Raw genomic sequence first — 15,878 nt, 5'->3', positions numbered from 1 at the left:
AACTGTCCAAAATTTTCCCCTTCTCTTTCAAAATCAGAATAAAGATGGAGGATTGGAAGATGGTCGCTATTATATCCAAAAAGGAGAGAAAGATAAAAATACTATATCTCAGACAGTCTAGTATTGGTGGCAATAGAATTTTTTTAAGATACAAAGCTTGGGATAAAATGAATTGGTGCTTGGAAAATTATGGGCTATTAAATGAAACCAGCATGTATTTGTTAATGACAAATCAGGTTTGACTAATCTGATTGAGTTCTTCAATGGGACAACAAAGCCTGTCCTGGTCCAACCATGTAGACTCCACAGCCAAGAAAGCTCACCAGTGCCTCCACTTCCTCAGGAGGCTAAAGAAATTTGGCATGAGCCCTTTAACACTCACCAATTTTTATTGATGCACCATGGAAAGCATCCTACCTAGATGCATCGTGGCTTGGTACGGCAACTGTTCTGCCCGGGACCGCAAGGAACTGCAGAGTTGTGGACACAGCCCAGCACATCATGGAAACCAACCTCCCCCCCTTGGACTCTGTCTATACCTCTCGCTGCCTTGGTGAAGCAGCCAGCATAATCAGAGACCCCACCCACCCAGGGCATTCTCTCTTCTCCCCTCTCCCATCAGGCAGAAGATACAGGAGTCTGAGGGCACGTACCACCAGGCTCAAGGACAGCTTCTATCCCATGGTAATCAGAATATTGAACGGTTCCCTTATACGAGGAGATAGACTCTTGATCTCACAATCTACCTTGTTATGACTTTGCACATTATTGTCTACCTGCAATGCACTTCCCCGTAGCTGTGACATTTTACTCTGTATTCTGTTATTGTTTTTACCCTGTCCTACCTCAATGCACTGTGTAATGAATTGATCTGTACGAACAGTATGCAAGACAAGTTTTTTTTTACTGTACCTCGGGTACAAGTGACATTAATAAACCAATACTTGATGTTATATATGCAGATTGTCAGAAGTTATTTGAAGAAGCTTCAATTTGTTAACCAAATTGAAGCTTGTAGAATTAAACAAATTTAAAAGCACTTGGGGCTTTGGATACAAAAGTAACTAAAAGCAAAAAAGCTGAGAGTGGATGAATAGCACTTTTTCCAGATTATATAAAACACATAGTGGTGTTATCCAAGGGTATGTTCTGGTCACTTTGTTTTACAAGTCATAAGTTGAACGTCTGAAGATGGCCCAAAGCTTGGAAATGAAGTAAACAATGAAAAGGGCAATAACAAATCAATAAGAGTAAACCAAGGCAGCTGAAATCTCTCTGTGAAGATATGTATTTTGGTTCGAAGATTGAGGCAAAATGATGTAAACTGAATGATACAAATTGAAAGGGATTACTGAAATGACCTAGGAAGTATGTGCTCAAGTCTTTGGAGGTGGCAGAGTAAGTTGAGTAGACTGTTGAAAAGGCATATGGGAACCTTGGCATTATACACAGAATCCTGGAATATACAAGGAAGTTATGCTATATCTTTACGATCACTGTACAGACCCTAGCAGGCCAGTTCCAGTTACTACACTAGGGAATGTCAAAGAGGCGCAGAGGAGATTTGCTAGAATGGTAGCAAGGATGAAAGCCTTCAATTACATGAATAGATTTAGGAAACTTGAGTTGTTTTCATTACAGGAGCGATGGTAAAGGGGAGATTAGATATGTGTTTGAAATCATAATGGGCTTTGGCTTTGTCCAGTGGCAGACCACAACCAGAGGATCTAAACCAATTAGCTAAAGAACCACTGTGTTGCTTCATTCCACATAAGGAAAAAAAACTGTTAAATAGTATATTGTTATGCAAAGTCTATATAAGCAGATTCAAAAATAATGTTCAAAAGAGACCAAGAATAGTAAACTTTGAATAGCTACGGGAAAAGAGAAGGTACTTGGGGCTAATTCTATTACTCTTTCAGAGCTGACAGAGACACAATAGGATAAATGACCATCTTCTGTGTAGTATTATTCGATACTGCAAATTACCCCTAGTATAGGCAGATGGCAGGAGAAAAGGTTGCTAATGGGGATGAGAAAGAAAAGGTTGCAAAGAGAGAAGTGGGGGAAGGAGACCAATGGATGTACTCTGAGAACCTGTACTGAATCAATGGGCCAAATGTCCTCCTCCTGTGTTGGAATGAAATAAGAGAAATAATGTTAATTAACTGCTACTGTTGATTCCATTGGAAAATTGGGTGTTGTGCCAAATGGATGAATAATCTGATATCTCCTATTTTACATCACTACTCAAGGCTAAGATTGTTCCCAGTGAAAATAAGAATGTTGATAGAAAATGGACCAAGACTTACAGTAAAAAGTTTAGATTTTTTATAGAAATTGATTTACTTCAGTCATAAATTTCTGCTTGCTGTTATTTTAACATTAGCAAAAGCCTTACTTTAAATTTAAATAAGCTGCCTCTGGGCATTAAAATAATGCTCAATTGGAAAAACCTGAACTTATAGCTTCCCTTCATTCAGGAGATATACTCAGGATAAACATATTTGAAGATTTTTTTTCAATTTCTTGTGAATATTCAGTAGATAGAAGAGAGCAACGATTCTGCTCCAGGACACATTAACCTACGGTTAACCTTTCCTGCATTTCTTTCCGAATTTTTCTGTGTTTACTTTATTCTTCTGGCACATGCACTATTTTGTACTTTTTAGAAAAAAAATCATGTCATGTACAACAAAGTAATGTGTATAAAGTGCATGTTAGAATAGGTAACAAGCCAAAATATTTGGTTTTGCAATTTTCGCACGAACATTCTTTTCGGAATTAAAACAAGATTCTTCATGCATAGTAAGCTATTCGCATAACTATAAATGACAATAAATTGTTTGAGGCCATTACTGCAAAGTGAAGTCTTTAATGTCAAGCATCCAACTAAACGATGACTTAACCTTGGAAGTTATCCAAGATAAGTTTCATGACTGACATCAGGCCTTTCTATATAATCTAATCTTCTCAGTTAGGCACTCTGGTCAGTGGACTGGGCTTCTTTTAAAAATTAGCTGCAGTGAGAGCTCTCCTTTCCATGATGTCAGCTATGTTTTCTTAGATAATGGATATTTGCCTAACGCAAGTTCCTGGCATCAAGTTAGGAATGCAAGTGGATATTTAAATATGTCACAGAATCAATCAAAGTGTATTGTTTTGAGTTTTTTTTGTCTGGACACATATTGCTTTAAAATTGACATTGTTGCTGAGGATGGATTCTCTGAGTTCTAGTGGACATTTCAACACAATAAAAATAACTCTGGAGCCACTAAAATAAAGTTTTACTAACAATTCTGATGTGTGTTTGGATGATATACAAGTTACAGTGATTACTTGGATCACTTCTAAGAAAATGATGGCACATTCCAGATATGTTTAGAGTGGCAATATCTCACTATCAGGAGCTAGTTCAGAAATTCTGCCTTATAAAATGAGATGAGTCTTAACCACGGAACAAGGTTATCATATTCACTGCTTGGATGTTAGGGACAACAATGTAAAACATGCAAGTCCTGCTGCAAGAACAGCTTTCTGTTCATTCACAAATTACCAGCAAATAAAGCAGTTGTTCATTTATATCTAGACTCATTTCACCCAAGGGCTTTTTAATCCACATTCCAAAAGCTGGGAGGTGCACATGCTAGCACACATGCAAGATCATTTAGTGACGAAGCAATAAGCCTTAGAAATTCAAAAACTTTATTTTCAGTCTTATCCAGGTTTAGGGGCAGCGAGAGGCTGAGCCTTACAGACCGGGATATTCCCAAGCTGTTTGCTGAGTTAAGCTGATTTTAAGATAGACAGGAATAGGGCTGTGACAACTGGTCACAAATGGTTGCGAGTAGGGGTGGGGGAAATCAATTGGGTGGGGTTTCCATCCCCAGTGAAAGGCCTCTGCAGGAAGCCATCATTGTCATGGGAAGATAATATTTTACATAGCGTTAAGTCCCCTACATGCAAAAGCCTGCTTAGGTTTCCAGTATCTGCTTGGGCAAGATACTGGATGGCAACCAGTGTCTGTGGACGAAGGCTACGCAGGATATATGTGACACAGAAACAGTTCTCATCTGTGTTTATGCTTCACTCAAACATCTTCCTGTTTTTCATCATCTCTCTCAGCATAACCCTGTTTTCTCTTCTAAATTCCCTTCTCTTTTCCCCATCATGAAGTGCTTCGAGAGGCTGGTCATGGCATGCATTAACTCCAGCCTCCCAGACAACCTCAACCCACTACAATTTGCCTACCGCTGAAACAGGTCTACAGTGGACACCATCTCCCTGGCCTTACACTCAGCTCTGGAGCATCTGGACAGTAAAGACACCTATGTTAGACTATTGTTTATTGACTACAGCTCCGCCTTCAATACTATAATTCCAAGCAAACTCATATCCAAACTCCTAGACCTGGGAATCAACACCTCCCTTTGCAACTGGATCCCTGACTTCCTGACCAACAGACCGTAATCAGTAAAGATGGGCAGCAACACCTCTAACGTGATTATCCTCAACACTGGTGCCCCACAAGGTTGTGTCCTCAGCTCCCTGCTCTACTCCCTATACACTCACGACTGCATGGCCAGATTCTGCTCTAACTCTATCTACAAGTTTGCAGATGACACCACTGTAGTGGGCCATATCTCAAATAAAGGTGAGTCTGAGTACAGGAAGGAGATAGCGAACTTAGTGACATGGTGTCATGACAACAACCTTTCCCTCAATGTCAGCAAAACAAAAGAGCTGGTCATTGACTTCAGGAAAGGGGGGGGTGGTGCACATGCTCCTGTTTACATCAACAGTGCTGACGTCGAGAGGGTTGAGAGCTTCACATTCCTAGGAGTGAACATCACCAAAAGCCTGTCCTGGTCCAACCACATAGACACCATGGCCAAGGAAGCTCACCAGTGCCTCTACTTCCTCAGGAAGCTAAAGAAATTTGGCATGTCCCCTTTGACCCTCACGGCTTGGTATGGCAATTGCTCTACTAGTGACCGCAAGAAACCAGAGAGATGTGAACACAGCTTAGCACATCACAGAAACCAGCCTCCCCTTCAAGGACTCCGTCTACACTTCTCACTGCCTCAGTAAACCAGCGAGCATAATCAAAGACCCCACCTACCCCAAACATTCTCTCTTCTCCCTCCTCCCATTGGGCAGAAGATACAAAAGCCTGAATGCACATACCACCAGGCTCAAGGACAGCTTCTATCCCGCTGTTATAAGACTATTGAATGGTTCCCGAGTATGATAAGGTGGACTCTTGACCTCACAATCTACCTCATTCTCTACTTGCACAGCAGTCTCTGCAGCTGTAACACTTTATTCTATACTCTGTTATTGTTTTACCTTGTACTACCTCGATGCACTTTTGTGATGAGTTGATCTGTATGAACGGTATGCAAAACAAGTCTTTCACTGTACCTTGGTATATATGACAATAATAAACCAATTTACCAATGATTTGCTTGTCCAACTTCCCTTAATTTTGTTTGTTCTATTCACCTCAATTAATCCCTGTGGTGGCAAGTTCCACATTCTCATCACTCATTGGGTAAAGAAATTTCTTCTAAATTCTCCACTGGTTTTCTTGATGGGCATCTCATGTATGATGGCCACTAGTATTCTCTTTCCCACAAGTGGAAACTTTCTCTCTTCAACCATTCTATCAAAACCCTTCATAATGTTAAAGACATCTATTAGGTCAGCCCTCAAAAGCGATCCAGTCTGTTCATCTTTTCCTGCTGTAACATTCAGCAATTTCTGTTATCATCCTTGTAAATCTTCTATGCAATGCCTCTATGTCCTTTAAGTATTATGGCAATGAGAATTATATGCAGTACTAATAAGTGTGATCTAAACAAGGCTTGCTGCACACCTAGCATAAGTTCCCCAGTTTTTAATTTTATCCCTTGAAAGCATACCACATGCTTCTCTTTATTGCCTTGCTAACTTGTCCCACAAATTTTATTGATGGGTGTATTTGCACTCCGAGGTCCCTTTGTTCCTCTACCCCACCAAGACTTGCACCTTTCAGATAATAGGTGACCTCCCTATTCTTCCCACCTGAATGTACTACAAGATTAGTATCGAAAGAAATCAATACTTTACAATACAGGAAAACATAAATAGAGCCACAACATTTTTTTCCTATATTCCTTAATCGCCTATTGGTGGTGAAAGTGCACATTTAGTAAATTGACTGTAAATAATTTCTAAATTACATTAAAAGCTCCTTCATATGTACTTAGCATGCTCCCAGTTTTAAGTAGCCCCAAAACTAGGAACAGAAGTAGGACTTACTACCCCTCAAGCACCCATAGTCATCAGGAAGATCACTGCTGAACTTTTACTTTTCTGCTTCACTTCAATTCCCTTACAGCTTGAGTAATTAGGAAGAAAATAGCATTCTCATCTTAGATGGGATGATGGGATAGAAGTGTGTTAGGAATAAATGGACATTATGATTTTCTTCTATTTAACCACTTCAAAATTTTGCTTTTATCATGGCAATTGAAAAATAATTAGCATAAACTGTCTTAGCAAATTAAATATTTGACTGAAAGTTGTATTTTCTAATTTGGCTAACAGTAGCTATTGCATTTAATGGGTACTATGCCAATTTAACTTTAGGTGTAAACCGTGATTCTTAGTTTAGTATTGAACCAGAGGTTAATATAAGCCAGAATAGCATACTGATTAGCCTTTGAAGTCCCTCTCCCCACATAGCTGTGCAAGTATCTTCAACACAGGGAGTGTCCCAATTCAAGTAGCAGGATCACCACTATTTTCTCAAGAAGAATTGGGAATAGTCAATAAATTCTGGTTTAGTAATGATTTCCACATTGCTTGAGAAAATGAATAAATAAAGAAAACACTTTAAAAAGTTGTGAAGGTTGTATCGGAACAGAATTAATTTCCATTCCAACAGAATCTGCTTTCACACATCCGTGTAATGGGGATATAGAAGTAAATGATCCAGAACTCACCTGTGTAGTCTTCATGGCACTCACATGTAAATCCACCTTCTCTACTTCGACAAATGCCATTGCTTCCACAAGGATTTGAGTAACAAAGATCAATTTCTGTTTCACAGTAGTCACCTGTGAATCCTGCAGGGCACCTGCATCTCAAGCCATTTATTGGATGGATAGGACGAAATAAGATGGTGTCTGAAGTGATGAATGGAGCAGAGCTATCAAATTTCAACACAGACACACACTTCATGTAGTTTTCACAAGGTTCCCGAAGGCAAATATTGTCATCGAATGGTAGCACCGTTTGTGTGGAGATAGCTGTCAAAAGTGTACGGTTAAGATAAATTTGCTCTTGTAGATCTTCAGAAGAGAAAAACTGGTTGTGGGTTCCACCAGGCAACAAGACAGAGAGACTGACATTGAGGATAGTGGCCTTTACATCCGTATCATTTTGTATGTTGAAGATAACAATGTCCTCTTTCATAGCAGCTAATACAGTTGCCACTCCTTCGACAAACAAAGAGAGAAGAGGAGAGAGGAACTTATCTTGGGACATATTCTCCAGACGTAAAGTAATGCTGTTGCTGAGCATTTCATCAGTGATGATAGTAACCCGCAGTGTACACTGGGCTGTAACACTGTGAATACCATCTGAAAAACAAGGATAAAACAAACCTTATTACATAGGGCACCTGCCATAAGGTACACACTCTTTTAATCTAGATAATCTGAACAATGGAGTTCAAGTTAATATATGCATGCTTAAACCATTTACTTTAAATACTCTTCATCCCTGTTTAAATAGAGGCATGATCTCAATTAAAATAAAAGGCTTAACCATTTCTTTGAAGTTGAGGGAGACAACTGGAGGGATGCATCAAGTATTCATATTCATGCTAATTTAATGGAATTCAATTTTATTGAAAACTGTAACTATTGCACGAAATGTAGATCTCAGTTGCATACCACTTGCGTCAACAATCATCTTGCCCCCTTTATTCAAAGATATAAATTGCCATTTTGTTCCTGATATAATCTCAATGGACTGATATCCCAGCTTTTAGTGAATAGTCAGGGTTTGGGAAAGTGCAAGGAGGACCTGGCCTGATGCCCATTTGCACTGGACCCAAACCACTGACCTCTCAGGCTGTCCTGAATAAACCCCACAGCATGGTCCCACCTCCCAATTATCAAGGGCCTAGCCCATTTTCTGGTCCCACCTTCCTATCTTCCTTGAGCCACCTCCTAATTATTCTAGGCTCAGTCCAATGCCTGTTTCCATCACCCAATTATCTTCGACTAACCCACTGCTCAGTCTCACCAGTCAATAGTTTCGGACCTGACTACATCCTGGCCACACTGGCCAATCCTCTTGGAGTTGCCTGGCCTCTTATCCTATTGTCCTGAATTCAGCCATCTGCTGGATCTTGCCTGCCGCTCGGACACAATGCCAATTGCTTTGCATATTTGAAACTAAATATTACACTTAAGAAAAATAATTGAAAACATTCAAACACCAAGAAATAACTAAAACATTAAGATATAATGTAAAATCAGTAAGGTACCAACCCTTTTCTACAGGTTCAACAGCCCCATTTGCCATTCCTATCCCAGCCCTCCCTGACTTAAAACTGAGACCCAAAAGGGTCGCGTATCCAAACCCTCTATCCAGGGAGTCACTGCTCCATCACTGGCTTCAATGGAGAGTGCAGCGATAGAACAGACATGGGATGTGCTGGCATCAGAACTTCAGGATGTCTCGGATCTGCACATTTGACCAACCTTGCATGGGTATCCAAGACTTCCTGAGGCATGAACAGCTGATGGCCATTGGTTCCTTTCAGAACCACCTGCTACAATTCAGCCCACATCTATTAAGTAATGTCAGTTGTGTGTCTGTGATATTATGTAGCCACTGCTCACCCATTAAGTTAGATAGGATATTATATGGTGCAGCCCAAATCCAATTTAATTCTGCACATTATCTGTAATAAACTCCATTTCCAAGACATTTTACATTATCAGAAGGGAACTAACATATATTTGGAACTCTCACATGATATGGTCATCAGTCACAAAATCATTAGTACCTCAATTAAATTGAATCCCTAGGCACTGTCCTGCTATAGAAATAATACTGTTTCAATGATTTTCATATTCTTTCTCATGTGTAAACTGACATAACTCACAAATTGACAAAGGGAGATATAAAAATCTTTCTCGAATGACTGAGCAACAGAAGATGCTTTAGTTTACGTTGTACAATGACAGCAGAATTGAAGGGACATCTTAGAATGTAAATTTTAAAAAATTATATTAATACAATTGAGCATTAACTCATTATGTGCCCTATATAGGACTTAAGCAATTAATAAATGCACAATATGCTGTAATATCCAGTCCTATAAGGCAAGAAGATCTGCATTCAATCTGTGGTTGTTAACTGATCTCAATCGGGCTGCAATATAACTAACTGCATGTGCCTTTGGCCGAGGGGGCAAAATGTGCTACAGCGTTCTTAAAGCAATCCAGAAATTCTAATGAACAGTCATCAACCTGAAATGTTGGCTTTATTTATCTCCCCACAGAAACCATCTGGCCTGCGGAGCATTTCAAGTGTTTTTTTAAATTATGTCCATCAACACTCACTGTCTTAAGATTGGAGTGGAAATACTACCCTTATGCTAGATCTTGGAGAGCAAGTGGTTGATTAGGAAGTATTTTGTCAGGAGCTTCAGGAAAACAGAAAAGAGTAGAAAAATGAAGCATGTACACCATTTAGCATGGTTGTTAAGGTGTTTAAATATTTGACTGAAATAGAAAAATATACTTTCATGTAATTGGAACATAATGTGCTGATGTGATCTGCGTAAATTAACTGATGTTAAGGTTGAGAAAAACCAGCACAAATCAACAGCTGGGCAGAATTACCTTCAAAACAAAGCTGAGCAACGCTCATTAGATTTTCTGTCCATCTACATTACGAGTCAAAGATTTGCAACAGCCATTCTAATAGCAAAGCATGTTGTATTTTGGTTAATAATATCTCAGGAAAATCATTTTCAAAGTTAATATGGCATAATGAAAACATTCATTGCTTTACTTTAAAAGGGACTGCTAAAACTGTTTGTTCTCTGTGACCTCTGACGTGCTTTCTTAATTTCAGAAGATCAAGATTAAAATCAGATTTATGAATCTTACTGGAGTTAGTGACCAAGTGGTTTCACAATTATGTGAAAAACAAAGACACAATTTCATGTTTTTAATTGGCCTGAGGTAGTGTAGTAGTGTAATAATGCTATTACAGCACCAGAGACCCGGGTTCAATTCCCGCCGCTGTCTGTAAGGAGTTCGTACGTTCTCTCCCTATCTGCATGGGTTTCCTCCAGGTGCTCTGGTTTCCTTCCACATTCCAAACGATGTAGAGGTTAGGAGCTGTGGGCATACTATATTGGTGCCAGAAGAGTGGCAACACTTGCGGGCTGCCCCAAACACATTCATAGTAACGCAAAAAGATGCATTTCATTGTGTGTTTCGATGTACATGTGACTAATAAATATCTTAAAAATATTACTTCTTGGGGCTTTTGAAAATATTAATAACAAAGCCTTGTTCTCTGGTTAACACCTCCTTTGTCATCAGAGACTCAGCAATGAATACAGGTTGTCAGCAAGTTGTCATCAGACTTTTATCCAATTCTACAAAGATATGTTTGAAGCAGGAATCAGTCTGTTAATATAATCTTTTTTTGTTTCTGGAATCCTTGCATTATATTGCAAACTGTGCAATGTGGCAAATTCTACCTGACAGCAAAAGTACATAGTGGATAGGCTATCTGCATTTTCTTTGAGGGTTTTGTCTAGGGTAAAATAGATCACAAGGCAAGATCGTGAAAACTATGAGCAAACTAAGCCTAGGGTAGCATAGCTACTCTTTAAATGAAAATGGAGCCATGCCAACCTCACTTGAAAAGAAATAAGGGTGTAACAAAACTCTAACATTTGGGAATATCTTTCAAAGCAACTTATTTATAACATTTTTCCAGAAAATATAATCCTAAAATATAAACCATGTAAAAGCCAAGCAAACTAAAGTCCATGCAGGAGAGCAATATAATGGTCCAGGAAAAAGCATTTAGAAGAAAAATCCTATCAAGTTGAGGATTCTAGGAGAATAAAATTCAGTGTTAATGAAGTCATAGGAGACAAAAAAAAAATCAGAAAGGTAAAATGAGCAACCATTGAACAAAATGGGAAAAGCAGAGCTCCAATGGTAAAGAAGAGGCAATCACAATTATGAGAAAAAAGATTGGGATGGAGGAGAGGAATTGGAGAAATAAAATAACTGGGAAACTTCGGCATAAAACTGAAGACACTTGTTCTTCTACCAAAGAGAAAAGTAATCATATCAAATTTGAATGCATCCCTGAAATCCAGACAAAGAAAGGAAACCATTCCCCTGTGAATGATTGTTTTCTAGGCTGGCATTTTATTAAGGGAAAGGGAAAAATTAACTCAGAGTCCCACTGCTTGATATTCAGCAATCTCAGCTGGTCTATGAGAAAGTGCGAACAGGTAAAACTAGTATACGTAATTGAGTGTGAGTAAGTTTAATATCATCCAATTTTTACATAAATTATTTTTAAATAAGATATTGTATTAGAAGTGCAAAGTGATTTCGGAGTTCAAGCATTCGAATCATTAAAACAATTGGACAGATACAATAAGCAACCACGTGGGCCAATGAAATATTGCCTTTAATCTGGATTACAAATGAAAGAACATTATGTTTCAAATGTATCATGCTTTAGTGAGACCGCATTTGGAAGAGTTCATCATGTTTTGGTATTGAAACTTGGAAAGGTTATATTGGCCTTGCTGGGGTGCAGTGCAGAACAACCAGATTTATAAATGTGCCCTCTAGTTTATTTGCCTCTGCTTTTTCTTCTGTCAAAAAGGTAACACTTTCCATTTCTCGGCATTAAATTTCAACTGCCACCTTTCCACAAGCATGTGTAGATCTCCTTGAAGTTTATCATTGGGCTCCTCACAGTTCAGTACACCTTCAAGTTTTGTGACAGCTACAAATTTGAAAATTGTGCTCTGTATGACCATGTCCAAGTTTTGACAAATGTCAGAAGTATAGCGATCCAAGCAACCCCCTGCTCCCGAGTGCAAGGAACTCCACTGTAGACAACCCTCCAGTCTGATTAGCAGTCTTTCACTGCTACTCTTTGTTTCCTGTTACTTAACCAATTTTCCATCTCTGCTGCTAACCCTTTTATTTCATGGCCTTCAGTCTTGATGACAAATGCTGTAATGTGGCATTTTACCAGAGCAGATTCTGCAGTCATTTTACCGATGAATCTAACCTTGGAAACACTGAAGAGAACATAACAAGGGAGACAGCAGAGTCATTTTTTTGGGGACTGTGGAGGTGGAAAGGAGGAGAGATGTTCTCTATCTGCAGGAGGTTAGGAGGTTTTACAGACACATGCTCAGCTGACAGTGGATGTAGATGGCTGTGGGGATCAATGTCAGAAAGGAGATGCAGTAACACAAGTTCAATGGCCTCATGTGAGTGGTAAACTTTAGTGAATGCCCTTTCCCTTTGCATTATTAGCCCGATGTCTCCTCATTTCATCAGAACTCCATCAATCATATATTTCACCATATCCTCGAGCACTTAGCTCCACCGCAATCTGCGAACACCACTTCACAGCTTGCATTTACCACCAGCTATTCCACTGTGATAACCACGTCACCCAAGCAGATTGTACAAAATTCAATTACACATTTTCCTCGCTTGCAGGATAAAGTGGTACGTAATCAAAGGCATCAAGCACTGGACGAAGGCAGACAGGTAAACCTCATGCCTGTTGTCATCGTGGTGGAGATGGTATTCACTATTAAAGAGATGCCCCTTACTTATCTGTACTTGTCATAATACAGAAGGAGACCGTGCAGCCCATTGGGTCTGTGCAACACCCAGGAGAATAATCCCATTAGTCCCATTTCCCTTCTTATTTCCATTTCCCTGAAACATTTTTTCTCTCACACATGGCCATCATCTCCCCATTGATTCTTTTTGTCATTAACCTACACTGAGGAGCAGTGTACAGCGGCCAATTAACCTACAAGCATGTCCTTTGAACATGGGAGGAAACTAGAGCATCCCAATTAATCCCGTGCAGTCAAAGAGAGAACATGCAAACTCTGCACAGAGAGCTTCTGAGGTCAGGATCAAACACTGTAGTTGGGAGGTGGCAGCATGAACTGCTGTGCCATGATAACTGAGGCTGTGGTCGACAATGGAGCTGAAGCAATGGACGATGATGAGAGCATCAAGTTCCTCCGTGTAAATATCACTGACAATTTGTCATGGTGCTGCCACGTGGACACCATGGCCAAGAAAGCGCACCAACACCCCTACTCCCTCAGAAGACCAAGGAAATTCAGCATGTCCCTGATGACTCTCACCAATTTTTATAGATGCACCACAGAAAGTATCCTATCCAGAGCTTGGTATGGCAACTGCTGTGTCCAAGATCACAAGAAATTGCAGAGGATTGTGAATGCTGCCCAGTTCATCATGCAGATCTGCCTCCCCTCCATTGACTCCATCCACACTTCCCACTGCCTTGGGAAAGCAGATAACATAATCAAGGAGTCATTCTCTCTTCTCCCCTCTCTCATTGGGCAGCAGTGGTGGTACATGCTGCAAAAGCTTTGGAGCATGTACCACCACACTCAAGGACAGCTTCTATCCCACTGTTTTCAGACTCTGTAACAGACCTCTCATATGCTAAAGCATGAACTCTTGATCTCCCAATCTACCTCGTCATGGCCCTTGCACTTTATTTGCCTACCTGCACTGCACTCTCTCTGCAAATGCAACACTATATTCTGCATTCTGTTTTCTCTTTACTACCTTGATGTAACTATGAATGGCATGATCTATCTGGATGGCACGCAAAACAAAAGCTTTTCACTGCATCTCAGTACATGTGACAATAATAAACCAATACTCCAATGATGATGTAACATTCATACCCATTCATCCTTCTCACATCCCAACTCACCCTCAGTCTGGGCCCTGTTCAGATCAAGCCTCAAATGATGTAACAATACAGTTTCTACATCCCCCACCAATCCAGCCTACTCACTGCAAAGAGAGGGGAACCCCATCTCTTTGAATTTATGTTACAGATGCCCGAGAAATGCAACCACGCCCACCAGTGGAAGTACAGCAAGAAGTACAATGAAGACACATCGTCACCTGGTTTCACACTTGCAGCCGGTGGCTCAGAAACTGACATCACACCTTTCAGCATCTGCGTGTGCCAAAACATTGGGCACTGAGTAGCCTGCAGGCATGGCAAAGGCAAGGATGGCACAAGTACCACCTTCCTGGTGGGCAAGGTCACACTGGGGTTCAGTGGCAGATGACCACTTCAAAGAGGCAATCCAAAGAAGAAGACTTGAAAAGCAATAAAACTGTGGATGTTGGAAATAAAAGCAAAGAATGCAGGAAATACCCAGCAGGTCAGGCAGCATCAGTGATGAGAAAAACAGGTTAATTTTCAAGTTTCATCAGAACAAGGCAGCTGATGTGCACGTATAATGAAATATTAGTACAGTGTAAACACCTGCCAGAACACCTGTACTTAATGCCAAGGGTGAATTCAAGTACAACTTGGAAAGGTTTTGTGTAGCGCTTGAAATTCGTCCTTTCCAGCATGTAACAGCCAACTCCTTTCGAACATTTACAGCCTCAACCACATCTAACAAACTAGTGGCTGATGTCACAGGTTACACTTCAGCATGGCAGAAGGAACTCAACATCAGAGGGCTGCAATGGAAGCTCAGACTGCAGCCGTCATGGCTGTGGATTACAGTGTACAAATGAGAAATATGCCTCCTGGCAGATTACCAGGATTGCTGGGCCCCATCTCACAGATATGGCAGTGAAATCATTGCCTTAACTACCTCACCAGTGTGGTTCATCCCATAAGTGTGCCTATATACTGAGCTGAGAGCCTAATTTTGGCTCTAGAGAAATTTCAGAGGGAAATATGGAAGTACTTTTTTTGCATCAAAGGTTTGTAGACAACTGTAATGCTCTCTCCCTTGATGCAGGGTTTTGACCTGAAATGTCAACAATTCCTTTCCCCCCCCCACAGTTGCTGCTCAATCTGCTGAGTTCCTCCAGCAGATTGTTTGTTGCTCTCTCCCCTAAGGTCTGTTGATGCTAAAAAAAATAGGAATTTTTATGCAGAGAATCAATTTTTTTTATAAATACAGTATTAAGAGATTATGAATCAAGTTATAAACTGTACAGCAAAGCAAGCTCAAAGGCCTGAATAGTTGACCAGTTGCAATTTTCCTGTCTCTTTCTACACAATGATAAAGCTTTGTCATGACACGATCTCAAGATCTGCATTTTTGCAATAGTGTGTGTTAAACTTTAATGTGTGCAAGTATTAAGCCAGCTTTTCATAAATATTTACATGATTGTGTAGCTAGTGGGGCTCCAGTGACCCAGGTTCAATCCTGACCTCCAGTGCTGCCTGTGTGGAGTTTGCAAATGCAGGTGACATGGGAGTTTCTTCTGGGTGCTTCGTTTCCTCCCACATCCAAAAGATATGCAGGTTAGTAGGTTAATTGGCCACTGTAAATTGCCCCTAGCGTGCAGGTGAGTGGTAGAATCTAGGAGAAGTTGATGAGAATGTGGGATGAATTGTGTTCTATACTACTAATGGTTCTTTACAATTCATATAAGTGCATATTTCCTATTCAATGTAAATCAACATTTAGAGGTCCCATTCAATTTATTCAGTTTGTTTAAAAATGTGTTTTTATTATTAATTTATAACTTCTATCTACTAAATGATTTGGAAAT

General features: G+C 40.0%; 1 protein-coding gene across 2 annotated transcripts in view; it reads right to left on the bottom strand.

Moving 5' to 3' along the window:
* LOC127580781 (cadherin EGF LAG seven-pass G-type receptor 2-like) overlaps positions 1–15,878 on the bottom strand; it is a 231,820-nt gene that overhangs the window by 144,894 nt on the left and 71,048 nt on the right. For both annotated transcript variants that reach the window (XM_052034651.1, XM_052034652.1), the window contains exon 2: positions 6,990–7,628. In XM_052034651.1, the coding sequence (XP_051890611.1) occupies positions 6,990–7,628 (639 nt within the window). The remainder of the gene's footprint in view (positions 1–6,989; positions 7,629–15,878) is intronic.

This window comes from Pristis pectinata, chromosome 20 (assembly GCF_009764475.1).
Source record: "Pristis pectinata isolate sPriPec2 chromosome 20, sPriPec2.1.pri, whole genome shotgun sequence".
Taxonomy (NCBI): domain Eukaryota; kingdom Metazoa; phylum Chordata; class Chondrichthyes; order Rhinopristiformes; family Pristidae; genus Pristis; species Pristis pectinata.
The sequence above is the reverse complement of the archived record's forward strand: the minus strand, read 5'-3'. Positions and strand labels throughout refer to the sequence as shown.